Source organism: Vipera berus (genome assembly GCF_964194415.1).
Source record: "Vipera berus genome assembly, chromosome: 7".
In the NCBI taxonomy this organism is placed as follows: Eukaryota; Metazoa; Chordata; class Lepidosauria; order Squamata; family Viperidae; genus Vipera; species Vipera berus.
Window position 1 is genome coordinate 27,456,528 of NC_138209.1, and position 13,486 is coordinate 27,470,013.

At 38.8% G+C, this 13,486-nt stretch overlaps 1 protein-coding gene across 3 annotated transcripts in view; it reads left to right on the forward strand.

The window, feature by feature from the left end:
- The window catches only part of SH3D19 (SH3 domain containing 19), an 82,331-nt gene that overhangs the window by 47,642 nt on the left and 21,203 nt on the right, over window positions 1-13,486 (forward strand). For all 3 annotated transcript variants that reach the window (XM_081333111.1, XM_081333113.1, XM_081333112.1), the window contains 5 exons: window positions 479-686; window positions 2,884-3,861; window positions 9,106-9,213; window positions 10,928-11,037; window positions 12,474-12,532. In XM_081333111.1, coding sequence (XP_081189237.1) covers window positions 479-686; window positions 2,884-3,861; window positions 9,106-9,213; window positions 10,928-11,037; window positions 12,474-12,532 — 1,463 coding nt within the window. The remainder of the gene's footprint in view (window positions 1-478; window positions 687-2,883; window positions 3,862-9,105; window positions 9,214-10,927; window positions 11,038-12,473; window positions 12,533-13,486) is intronic.

A 13,486-nucleotide genomic window follows, 5' to 3' on the forward strand; every position in this document is an offset into this window, starting at 1 on the left:
GCTTTGAAGAATTTCAGGAGAGAAAAAATGAAGAAAAAATGAAAAATAAAGTTTTAGAGCATGATTTGAAGGAACTAAAGATCAAGTTTGTTAAAAGTAAAAGGAAGGAATATGAATTTGGTTTATGTAATCATGATTAAAATAGATATGTTATTATATCTGGTAACTCTTAATGAACATTAGCTGATAGGACTGAAATGGTGAGGTTTTAAGGATTTGTTTTTAGATAATAGATGGGTTATGGGAATAACAAATATTCTTATTTTTTCTATTTTTATTTCCTTTTCTTTTTTTAACTTATTTTTTCTTTTTCTTTTATTTTTTAGTTTGTATTAGTTTTTTTATCATAGCTGGATTTTTTAAAATAAAATTACTATTAAAAAAGAATTTAGGACATGGACTAGGATTTCATACTTTTATAAATGCTGAATTGTTAACATTAATAGTGTGGTGTACATTTGGTATTTTTATTTTTCAGCCACCTTCATATGAGCAGGTAATCAAAGAGATCAATCAAGTGCCAATCATCCCAACCAGCAATAATAATGCTACCTGTGCTGCTAATTCTAGATGTACTACTACATCTTCAACACAGACTGACTTTCCAGAAGAAATAATCAGCAATTTCCCAGGAATAAATGTGAAAAATAATCTCTCCATTCTTTCTGAATGCAAAAATACTCCAGGTATGTTCCTGTTAATTTTAGTTTGATGATGTTTAAAAGGATTGTATTGGATAGAATATTTTTTTTTATTTTGATAGCTATATTATGCAAAATATATGTTGTGGTTTCAGCTATTATTTGTATGGCTTGACACAAAAGTCTTATAACTGAAAAAAGATGGCATTGGTATATATAATAACATTTAATATATGCCACCAGGGCACAGCCATACAATTAGATATTGAGTAGTGGGTAATTGAAAATCTAGGGGAATATAACTCAAACATATTTTTCAGAAGTTAAAAATGAATAAAAAATAAGTTATAAAATATGACCTTGGGGGAAAGATCTTTCTTGCCCATAATAGCCAAACTTGAAATTCCAAACTTCTTGCAAACTGAAAATAATTTTCCAATTACTTAAAGAAATGAACAAATATTTAGCCAAAGAACATATTTTGCAAACATATTTTTCTGGTAAAAAGCAATCTACTGTAATTTTTATTAACAAAATTTATGTGCTGAAGGTGTATATCTCAACATTGTCATAAAAAATGAAGCCACAATGCATCTTGTATTCCACCAGTGAAACAATCCATCAATGTTACATATGCATAGTTGATTATCATGATTGAAATGACCAAAATACTTTAAAAAATCTTATTTACACAAACTATTTATCAGCAAGTAAATTCTAATGCACAGACAATTTAAAAGTCATATCTGACTTTTAGTGAGATATGAAAAATAAACATACCCCGTATATACTTGAGTATAAGCCGACTCGAGTATAAGCCGAGACCCCCAATTTCACCCCCAAAAACTGGAAAAAGTTGTTGACTCGAGTATAAGCCGATCCGCCGTTCTGCAAGCCTCTGCCGCCAGCAGAGGCTCGATCCGCCATTTTGCAAGCCTGAATACACAGGAATACCCTGTGTGGCCGCGGCTCTCGGGGAAGCCCTGGCTGTCCGCTTCCTCGCTCCACGCTGCCATTCGGGGCCCGCGCGTTCCCCGGGCAAATCGCGGCGCCCAGCAGGCGAGGAAACACGCCCGCTCCAGTCGCCCCCCCTTCCCTCAGGAGACGCGAAGCAAGTGACCGCCCGGAGCTTACCGAGGACTTGCTTCGGTGCTTCCAGGATCGCGCGCACCTCTCCCAAGCTGCCGCCGTCCGGAGACCTGCCGAAGTTTGGGGAGGTTTGGGGAGGTGCGCGCGCACCTCCCCAAACCTCCCCAAACGTCGGCAGGTCTCCGGACCTCTGCGCCCTGCCTGCCTGCTTCTTTCCGCAGCGGAAAGAAGCAGGCAGGCAGGGCGCGGAGGAACGGAGACCTGGCGACGTTTGGGGAGGTTTGGGGAGGTGCCCAAACCTCCCCAAACGTCGGCAGGTCTCCGTTCCTCCGCGCCCTGCCTGCCTGCTTCTTTCCGCTGCGGAAAGAAGCAGGCAGGCAGGGCGCGGAGGTCCGGAGACCTGCCAACGTTTGGGGAGGTTTGGGGAGGTGCGCGCGCACCTCCCCAAACCTCCCCAAACTTCGGCAGGTCTCCGGACGGCGGTGGCTTGGGAGAGGTGCGCGCGATCCCGGAAGCACCAAAGCCTCGGCCGCGCACAAGTCCTCGGTAAGTTTTTTTGTTGACTGGAGTATAAGCCGAAGTGGAATTTTTCAGCCCAAAAAGTGGGCTGAAAAATTCGGCTTATACTCAAGTATATACGGTAAATAGGCTTAGTTAAGATATAATCTAATTAAAACTACAATTATTTTAGTAGATAGTGACCAAAGTTTGAAAGATAACTTTTGCATATGTTTTCAAAATATGTTTGGACACAATATACAATTTCTATAGGTTCTTAGGTGAAATTTTATAATCTATTTGCTCTTAGCACTGATATCATATTCTGCAGATAATTGCACTGATTCTATGACTGTGGGATGATGCTATGCAATACTTATTTTAAAAATGATTAGTCTAGTGCAGTGGTTCTCAGACTGTGGTCCATGGACCCCTGGGGGGCCGTGATGTCATCACAGGAAGTCCGTGAAATCTTGAAGAAATATTCTGATTTAAATGTTGAGTTAAATCTTGGTCTGTGGCCGTGGTCTATGGCCACAGAAGGTATTTAAAGGGTCCATCGTGAAGAAAAGATTGAGAACCACTGACCTAATGTGTTATTTGATGTTGCAATCTTTCAGTGAAACCTATTGTATATGTACATTGCTTTTTACAGCTATACATATTTCTCAGAAGCCATCCAGACCTTCATCATCTCTGATAAACAACAATCTTCCCATAAATGAACAACTCTTAGTTATTTTAGAAGACCAGACATCTCAAGAGCAGTCTAATGCTGGAGTATATCCTGTGCCAAAACCAAGATCAAAAGGCAATCTGAAACCAGTGGCTAAAGACAATCAAACAAACAATCAGGAACAAACCAGCCCATCAAGGACCGAAAATGATGAGTTATCTAATCCTTTGATGTTCCTACTAGACAGTAGCCTTAGGGAAAGTCATATAGTAATGGACAGCATGGATACAGAGAACAACCAAAGTAATGTATTATCACGGATTAAATCATTTGAAATGCAAGGGAACATTGAAACTTCAGGACTAGCCAAGAAACCAGAAGCATCTCCACGCTCATTAGGCCCCAAACCTATCATTAGTGCAAAAAAGCCTGTAGTGGCACCAAAGCCAGGCGTTAACAGAGCATCAGGAGAATGGGAGTCTTGGACAGAAAGCAGACAAAAAGCCACCTCCCAAGAGAAGCCCCTTCAGTCTGAGGAAGTTGGGAGCAACATTATAACCAAGCCTGAATTGCCAAAGAAGCCAACATTAGTGACTGTAAAGAGTAATAGCAATGGGCTCCTTAATTCAGGAAGTGGATCAACTTTGGAAAATACTAATGGACAGAGAAAAGTTCCCATTCCTGCTCCTAGGCCACTTCTTCCCAAGAAGTCAGTCTCTTTTGAAAGTCCTTCTCTTCCTATGCTTCCCCTGAAACCAACATGTACTGTTCCCAAGCACCCTATAGTTGTCCAATCAAATGCCTTTAGATCCCCAGTGGAGTGTTTGCCAAGCAGTGTTGTACCATCTCCAACACAAAATATTACTTCTGCAGAAGGAGATTTGATCAGCTTTGATGATGATGTTTTATCCTTTAACCCTGTCAAAGCTGCTCAAGAAGTTTCTCATTCAGAATCAGGTAAGCTTTAAAAAGAGAAAATGAGCTTTTGTTAAAAAATAGTTTCAGGTTGTATAGTACATTCAGGTACATTTTAATAGCAACATTAGTATGTATATAAAAACTGAAACCAAAAATCATTCATCTGCAAATGTTTCTGTCTACGATGGATTTAGTCAGATGCACTGGTGAACTTTCTAGTTGAGGACTGTGGTATCAAATCAATGCCTATTCAGTTATTACAGTATTCTTATTTGACATTAGCCTCCAAATACACGGTTTGCAGAATTACTGGAATTTTTGTTTATTTGTTGCTATCTTCCATGTTCTCCAAGTTAACAGAAATATGATAAAATTTAAATGCTATTTGGATTACAGTATGCCAAAGACTCCAGATAAGCTTTCAGGTTATAGCCAGGATTGGTTTGTGTGCTTAACTTTAAGGAAACTGAACTCTGGAGTGGCCCTCCTTATCTTTGATTTCTTAGAAAACACATGCTTGAATTACAACAAAGGAAAACAATGTTTTGAAAAATACTATTGCCACATCTAACAGTAAATACTGTAAATTGCAAGACGCTTCTATAAATGTTTCAAACTAGGTAACATCAGGTCAGGAACTCCACTCCTGACTAGCACTGATGATGTTTATTTATTTATTTATATTTAAATTTATATACCGCCCTATTCCCGTAGGACTCAGGGCGGTTTACAGGGAAAATTAAAAGTTAAAATACATCATACATTACCTAGTTTAGGGCTTTTCAACCAGTGGTACGGGTACCACCTGTGGTACATTGGCACCTGGTAGGTGGTACGTGATCATCCTAGAAAAGTGCTAGCGGGGGAGGGGAATGAGCTGAACCGGTGGCAGCCCAGCACAAGCCTGAGCGAGAGACGGCTGGAGCTGCAGGGCTGTCGGGGCTCTGCAGAAGCACCGGGATCAGCGCTAGGATCCAGCTGGAGCTCGGCGCTGATCCTGATGCTTCTGAGCCCAGAAGAAGCGCCAATCAGCTGGAATGTTGCAGCATCTCCTGGGTCTTGTGATTTACATTCAGATGCCTGGCAACTGATTCATATCTATGACAGTCACACTGTCCCAGGGTCATTTTTTTGGGTCATCATGTTTTTGACACTTGGATGTTGCCATATCCTAAAAGTGGTACAATGGGTGAAAAGGTTGAAAAGCCCTGACCAAGTTTAAGTAATGAAATGCATGCAAGAAAATAACCAAGCTCAGGGAGCACCAAGGACCTCTCATTTCAACCCTGAATTGTATTTTATTCTTTCTGTTCTGCTGTCATTATTCCTTTTGTTGCTTGTTTATCTGGAATCCTGTCAGGACCCGCCTCAATCCACATCTTAGGAAATAAGAACTGTTGGATGCAAGTTTAGTCCAAAAGGAAAATGTTTACTAGGATGGAATCGATTGTGGGAATACAAGACGGAATCTGACAAAAGTTACATTTCAATCCTATATAAACCATCCCCATTTCAGCCCCTCCCCTCATCCATTTGGTCAGGCTGTCGTCAGTTGCTAGGTGTCAGGTCCTTCCATGGGAAAGGGAACTCTCCTTGGTTTTATGGTTATTGCTTTCCTTTTCAGTTGTAAATGAAGATACAAACCAGACCTGTCTGTCCCCCTCCCTTCCCCCGTTAAAACATCCCCTGTTGTTTGAAAATCGCTTTAGTAACCATCCTCTCCCCCCCCCTCGGAGAGATGGCAGAATCCTCAGAAATAGCACGTTGTTCTACCTATACAATTAAGAAATGTGATATAAATGGATTCTGACAAATCCCTCCAATTCTCATTACTCCTTTTGTGCTTGTTTATCTGGAACCCCTCCACCATTTTGAATATTTGAAGGGGAGGGAAAGAAAATATATAGTATTATATAAATATATTTTATACTATCCAGTATAGTAATAAACTTTTAATATTTCTTTCAGATTATTTTTAAGGTGTGAGCTTTGCACATATTTTCCCTGAAATATTTCATAATAATTTGCTTTCCAATTTCTCAAATCCTTCCTTTCTCATTAAAATTTGTAAACATTTGGTCTTCTTTGAATTATGAAATTTTAGTTATTTCAAATACTGACAGAATTATCCTTCTTCAGAATTTACTTTTACAACAAAGAGAACTGAACATTAGTCTGTAATTGAACAGAAAAAAGGCACTGGCTTATGGTTGATTTTTTTGAAATTCAGTTCAATTTTTTATTAATTTTTTTGTAAGGCTTGCATAAAAAATACTAAGTTTGAGGTCTGATAATAACACTGAGGAAATATGTACCAGAGAGGTTAAGAATTAAATAAATGTACTTGTATGAATTTACATGTCAAACCCAAATAGTTGCAAGAGTGAATGCAATTCTGGGAACCATTGTGAACACTTTTGAAATTTAATAAGCTAATTATTGTTACTAGAAATGCAAGTGGAACATACTGATGCTGATAATTGGTTGGTGTAAACTAATAATTCCTATATTGGACTTAGTAATTTTTAGCTCTAGAATCTTAGCTGTTTGTGTGAAATAGACTACTTTTGTGTAAATACGTGTATATTAGAAATACAATTTTATATACTGATTTATAAAAGATTTTCAACCAGTGGATAGCAAAGGTCCCAGTCAAAGAAGAATCTTATTATAATTAACAATGTTTATAGGCAGACACGGTGGCTCAGTGGGTTAGGACTGTCGATCAGAAGGTCGGCAGTTTGGCGAGTCGAATCCCGAGTGCCGTGTAACAGAGTAAGCGCCTGTTACTCGTCCCAGCTTCTGCCAACCTAGCATTTTGAAAGCACGTAAAAAATGCAAGTAGAAAAATAGGGACTACTACGGTGGGAAGGTAACAGCGTTCTGTGCGTCTTTGGCGTCTAGTCATGCCGGCCACATGACCACGGAGGTGTCCTTTGACAAGCACTGGCTCTTCGGCTTTGAAACAGAGATGAGCACCGGCCCCTAGAGTCGGAAACGACTAGCACGCATGTGCGGGGGAACCTTTACCTATGTTATTTTATTTAAATTGTTTTTATTTACTCTTGTAAGATTTTTTTATTTACTCTTGTGAGGTCCTTCTCCCAGGGTGGAAGTAGTAGAGGTGACAGAGAAATGGAATAATACCATTTCTAGTCACTTGCCTTGATGCTATATGGCCAGGAGGTACAATTACTCTCTCATTCTTAATTTTTACCTTCTTACTTGCCAACACTCTCAAAGTTAAAGAGGAGGATGCAAGGCCATGATGCCTCTTTCGCTCACCACTTGAACAGAGTTGGTAGCAGGAACTACCAAGCCAGTACCTCAGAGCAGGAGTTGGGACCAAAGGGTGAAGTCCAGAAAGTTTAGAGAGGATGTGTGAACTCTTCAGCTAATCATCCTATGAACTCAGCTTGAATGCCACCACATGAATCACAACAAACAGAAAAAAGAACTATTTTCATAATTATAATTTTTCACCCTATAGCTGGTCACATTGATGGGATGGAAATAACTGCAGGAATTTCCTGGTTTTAACTTCATAAACTAGTTCTATAGTTTTTAAAGTAAATTGTAATCTTCATTCTTTGGTATTTAAATTAACTAGTGCTTCAACAGAAAATCAGTTTTTAGTACCATTTTATTTTTGTATAAATAAAGCACACCTGATCTACTTAAAAATATCTGCCTATAAAAAAGGTAAAGATAAAGGTTCCCCCCACACATGTGTGCTAGTCGTTTCCAACTCTAGGGGCCAGTGCTCATCTCCGTTTCAAAGCTGAAGAGCCAGTGTTTGTCCAAGGACACCTCCGTGGTCATGTGGCTGGCATGACTAGACGCCAAAGACGCACAGAACGCTGTTACCTTCCCACCGTAGTGGTCCCTATTTTTCTACTTGTATTTTTACGTGCTTTCGAACTGCTAGGTGGGCAGAAGCTGGGACGAGTAACAGGCGCTCACTCTGTTACGCGGCACTCGGGATTCGACCCGCCAAACTGCCGACCTTCTGATCGACAAGCTCAGCGTCCTAACCCACTGAGCCACCGCGTCCCATAAAATAACATAGCTACTGTCTAAAATATTTTCTTATTTCCTAAAGTTAACTTGAATCTTAAAGTCCTCTGCTTCTTTCCCCTGCATCTCTCCCAGCCCCTGAGGATAATTCCAGCCATTTATTTATTAAATTTAATGAAAGATATTGGAAAAATAGTATACACTCTTTCTTTTATTCCCAGATTAAGCACAACAAATACTCCCTAGAACTCCCTAGAAAATAACACTTTTTCCTACGAGGAAAAAGAGGGGCTGGTACATTAGCCCTTTCTTTATATGAACAAAATCATGCTTTCCAATGTATGTTCAGTGGCTTAGTGACTGGCTCTCATTCCTGTGAATGTGGACTGGCATCATCAGATTGGCATTGTGAGAAATCTAATTATCAAGTTGCTGCAGGCCTATGCAAAACTGAAGAATGAGATAACTGGCAACCAAAAGTGGCTTTTGTAATCTTTCAATGTGAAGCCGGATATGATAGATGTTATGTGTATTTTGGAAAGCTTTATAGGAAGTAAAAGATAATAATAAAGCAAAAACACACACACATGGGATGGTCAAAAAAAGCAAGCTCAGCAGCCAAAGAGTGTTCAGGGTAAATTGGGGAAAAAACAAAACCCTGAGAATGAATGTGAGTGAAATATTCTCTTTAGAGGGAAGCTGTCAAGCGCCTAATAGCATTAGACCAAGGGAGCAGGATTCACACAGTCTTATTAATCAGGATTAATGCAAGGAAAAAGGAGTTAGATTAAAAAAATCTTGTAAACTAATTTTAAAAAATGCTCATTTTTGAACCTTTTAAGGATAAGCTTTGTGTGAGTTATTTGAATTTAATTCTTCAAATTCTGTAACTGATTACGGATGCCACACATAACAGATAAGGCTGAAATGTCCATCTGTTCCTCATTTGCAATATTTTGAAAGACACCCTAATCTTTACTAGGCTGGAATTCTCTTATTGAAATAAACTTAAGCTTTAGACTGTGTGATGTACAGGGCTTTTTTTCTCATAGAACGGAGTTCCGGCACCTTTTTTGGATGGAACCTTATAGGGTAGGCAAGGCGGGTTGTATGACATGTGTGAGTTCCGGCACCTTTTTCTTTTACAAAAAAGCACTGGTGATGTAGTATTTCTTTCAGCATACAACCCTAGATTTCTATGAATGTTATTGATATTTCCTCTTGAATGGAAACAGAATAAAATGCTATGTTTTGCATTTTTCTTAGATCTTACCAATTTGCCATCCAAAGCTGAATCTGCAAAAGAGCAACCAGTTCAGCCAGCTGTTGTGCGTAAACCTACTGTAATCCGAATACCATCTAAACCAGTGAAAGGTAATATCTATAATATCCATCTCTCCATTCATCCATCCATCCTGTATGAAATATATGACCCTGAGAAATCTGTCTTTGCCTAAAGTTGTTTTTGATAGAACATATTTACTTCAAAGGATGAATTTTCTAAATTTTAGACAAACCCCTTTGTAAAAAGAAAGAATATTTTAAAAAATTATAATCACAAATATCCTTCCCCCCCTTCTTGCTAAATTGGGCTTGCCAATTCTAAATGAAACAAAATTGGAGATTTCATACATGTTCAAATATTCATATACATGTATATGTACTTAATTTTTTGAATTCAGGTTTTCTTTTCTCAAGGCTCAAGTAAACCATCATAAGTCCATTAGAGTTGAGCAGCTAATCAAATAAATAGTAATTCAATACTTATTCCCCTCCCTCCTTCTAGGAGGAACAGAAAAAAAAGTAGGGAAAAACAGAATGGAGATAACAGTGAAAGAGTGTCACTGCTAGAAAAAGGAAGGAAGGAAAGAAAGGAAAGAAAGAAAGAGAAAAAAAGGAAAGAAAAAGAAAAAGCAAGAAAGAAAAAGAAAAAGAAAAAAAACTGGGTAGAATTAAGGCAAGGGAAAGAGGTAATTGGGTAGAGAGGAAAAAATAAACTAAAAAGCCTTGTTAAGTATTAAACTGAGTTAAATTTTGCATGGCGAGCAGCCTCTCCCAAGCTAATTTGACAGGTTTCCAGCATGAGTCTCTGTAGTGATCTGCATTTCTCAATTGTGTACCCTTAAAAATAATCAAATACTCTTCTTACATTAGTGATTTTCAAACTTGGCAACTTTTAAGATATGTGGACTTTGGCTGGAAATTCTAGAAACTGGAATCCGCACATTTTAATGTTGTCAATTTATACTTACAAAGAGGTAACTCTCAACATACAACAATATGTACAATCACTGTTTTGAAGTACAAGGCTGCTGAATAAAGGGACATATGAACGGTTCTTGAAGTTATGATTGTTGCAATGCCCCTACAGTCATGTAAACAAAATATGGGTACTTGGCAACCAGTTCACACTTACACCTGGTTGCAGCATCTCATAGTCATATAGTTGCCATTTGCAACTTTCCCTGCCAGCTTCTCCCAAGCAAAGTCAAGCCACTTAGGTAAGTATCCTTCACTCTACTCCCCAGCCTTTCTTTGCTCACAAGCATCGTACCCTCCTTTGACTTTGCTTGCTTGCATGCACTGCACTTTCCTCCCTGCCTCACTTAACTTGCGTGCACCATGCTTTCCTCCCCCTTTTTGCTTGCAAACATGCACCTACCAGTGACCTCCTTCCTGGACCTCTCTGCGCTTTATGTCCTCCTTCCCAGGCCTTCCTATCCTGAACACATTGCAGCAGCCCCCTCCCCCAATTTGCATGCAGCTAGTGCTAGCTGTGACCCTCTGGTGCTCTTTACCAGGGATGCCTGAGGCTTCTTGTTTAATGACCTGAATGTCTTGGGAGTATGATGGCAACCAGGATTAAGCGATGCAGTATTGTGATGTTGTGTTTAACAACCCCATTCCTTAGTGATGGCAATCTTGGTCCCAACTGCCACTGTAACTCAAGGACTATCTGTAGTGCAATTCCATTGTATATCAGTGAGATCTGTTAAATTTTTCCCTTGAATATTTTTGTAGAACAACTTTTCTTAAATAACTCAGAATTTTGATAGTTAATATTGGGAAATTATAAATATTTTTGCAGCTTTAAGTGACATTCTGGAAAGCCCTCCTCCATTACCTACAGAGAAACCAATTGGAAACACATCTAGTATTGCAACTGGAAAACTTAATAACATCGACATACTTAACAAGGTAATGCATTTTCCTTCCTTCCTTCCTTCCTTCCTTCCTTCCTTCCTTCCTTCCTTCCTTCCTTCCTTCCTTCCTTCCTTCCTTCCTTCCTTCCTTAAAAAAGGAAGCCATAATATTGAATTATTTTAGTTAATCTTTAAGCAAAATTTATTTTCACTGAAGATAATTCTTCATACATGCAATGTATGCTGTGTTAATGAAAGCCTAGCAGAGGAATCTACTACATGGTTTTCCTGCATCAAGCAGGAATTATAATTGATTCACTGTATTTTTGGCTGAATGTCCTTAAAAGTGTTACACTGCTTAGTATGCATATTTTACCAATTAGGTACTTCCCCCCTCTCCCCAAAATGGTACTGGTGAGAAAAATGTTAGAATCTTCAAAGAAATAAACTCAGATTCCTTGAATTCAGACATATCCAGTTCCTGCTTTGGTTACTGCACTTACCTTGCCTAATTCCAACCAATTTTCCTAGATAGTATAAATCTGCTTTAGTTTGTACTATGTATTGTTGAATTACTCATATGAAAGACCACTCATGAAATTCTGAAAAATTGTCCCTTCTGTCTTGTACTTTTTGACATTTAATCATATCATGTATTGAAGTAAAAAGCTCATCCATTTTTAACAAGGTCAGCAGCCACCCTATCCATGCTGCATTGAATCTCCCCTGCCACCCATGTTCCCTTGCACACTCTGCTTGAATTCCCCCTCCCCTGCCACCTACACACCCTCATGCACCTCCCTGAGCCTTGCAATGTTTGCATCTCTTTGTGCACCTTTGTGCATTCTCCCCCACCCAATGATAACCACCCCAAGCACTGTCATGCTCATTCTGCACTTCTTCAGCCACACTTCATTCTCTTCCCCCCTGCCCTGCCTCCCCTGGTAGCGGTCACTTATCTGCCTGCTTGCCTATATCCAAGCTGCCTAAGACTTACACCTTCCTGATGGCTTCCCCACTGACTTGGGGTTGTTGGAAACCAGCAGGACGTTGTGAGGAGCTGCTCGCTTAATGACCCACAATCCTCCCTTAACAATAGCAACAGGGATTCCATGGACTGCCATAACTAAGCAATGTGATTATGTGACATTGCAAATTTCAGATTGTTTAGTGACAGATATTCTGGGGTTCTAAGTGCAGCCAGAACTTGAGGACTACCTGTATATATGCAAAAGCATGTGTGGTGTAATAGCTAAAGCACCAGGGTTAGAAACTGGGAAGCTTGAGTTCTAGTCTACCTTAATCATGAAGTCAGCTGGCTCTCTCTTTCTTAGTCTTAGGAAGAAGGCATTTGGCCAAAAATGTTGCCAAAAAAATTGTATAGATTTGTCCAGGCAATTACCACTCTTATCTTGTATTTTCCTTTGAAATGATCATAACAATTCTAATTGTTTTTTGTCCAAATAATAATAACATTTAATGACCCAATAGGAACCTGAACAGCCCAGCTTGATACAGCCATTCAGGAAGGACCCTGTTCTGCCTCCAAGGTGAGTATCAAAATGAGCAGCACAGGTAAAGGGATTGGTGTTGTGCAGTACATATTCTGCTACCATGATAATGTGAATATTAGTTGTATGGTTTTAATTTGTTACATTATATAGCAAAATGTAAAATATTCTACAATTTTAAAATACATATGGACTATAGATTATATTGATTATTCTCTTATTTTGCCCAGAAGATAGAAATAATTACATTCACAGTCTGACCCATTCATAATATTTAGCAGAATAGACTGTTATGAAGTTACGGGAGAGTGTATATTAGTAAATCAGTGTTTGTTGTCATTGTGAATAAACCAAAGCAGACCTCCAGTTTTAATTTTAAAGAAATCTTTATGTACATTTTAATCTGCTTAACAAATTGCACAAGGTAAACTAATGTATTACGTTAATTAGAAAAACAAAACAAAGTGCCAAGTATTGAATAGAGGAATCTAACAATGAAGTTGCTTCCAGTGGGATTCTAATGGTTTTAGCCAATGGACTTCTGATGTTTTAATCAAGCCAATGCAATCCTTTTTGTGCTGTGTTTCCTTGATTGAAATTGTCTAACTATATGAAGAGCTGTTTTAGCCAAAGATTTCCACATAGGATACTCTTCTCATTTTATTTTCAGATAGCTAATATAATATTGATGAGATGCATACATTTGGCATGTGAATTTCATTTTTAAAGGAGAGACTGTTAAATTATATATTGTATATCATGAATAAGAATATAGGTTAATAATCACATACCATTTCACTCAGCTTGGTTGCAATGCATCTAGTACTCTTAGCATATTCTTTAGAAAACTCTTTAATGGGGATTAGCATTACTTGTTACGTATCGATAATTGTAATGGTATGTGGAAGTGTTTTTGGGAGACGAGGGGGAGGAGAGAAGAGATGCTGCCAAGGGAACAGTCAGATGAGAGAAGGTTAGGGATAGATCATTGTG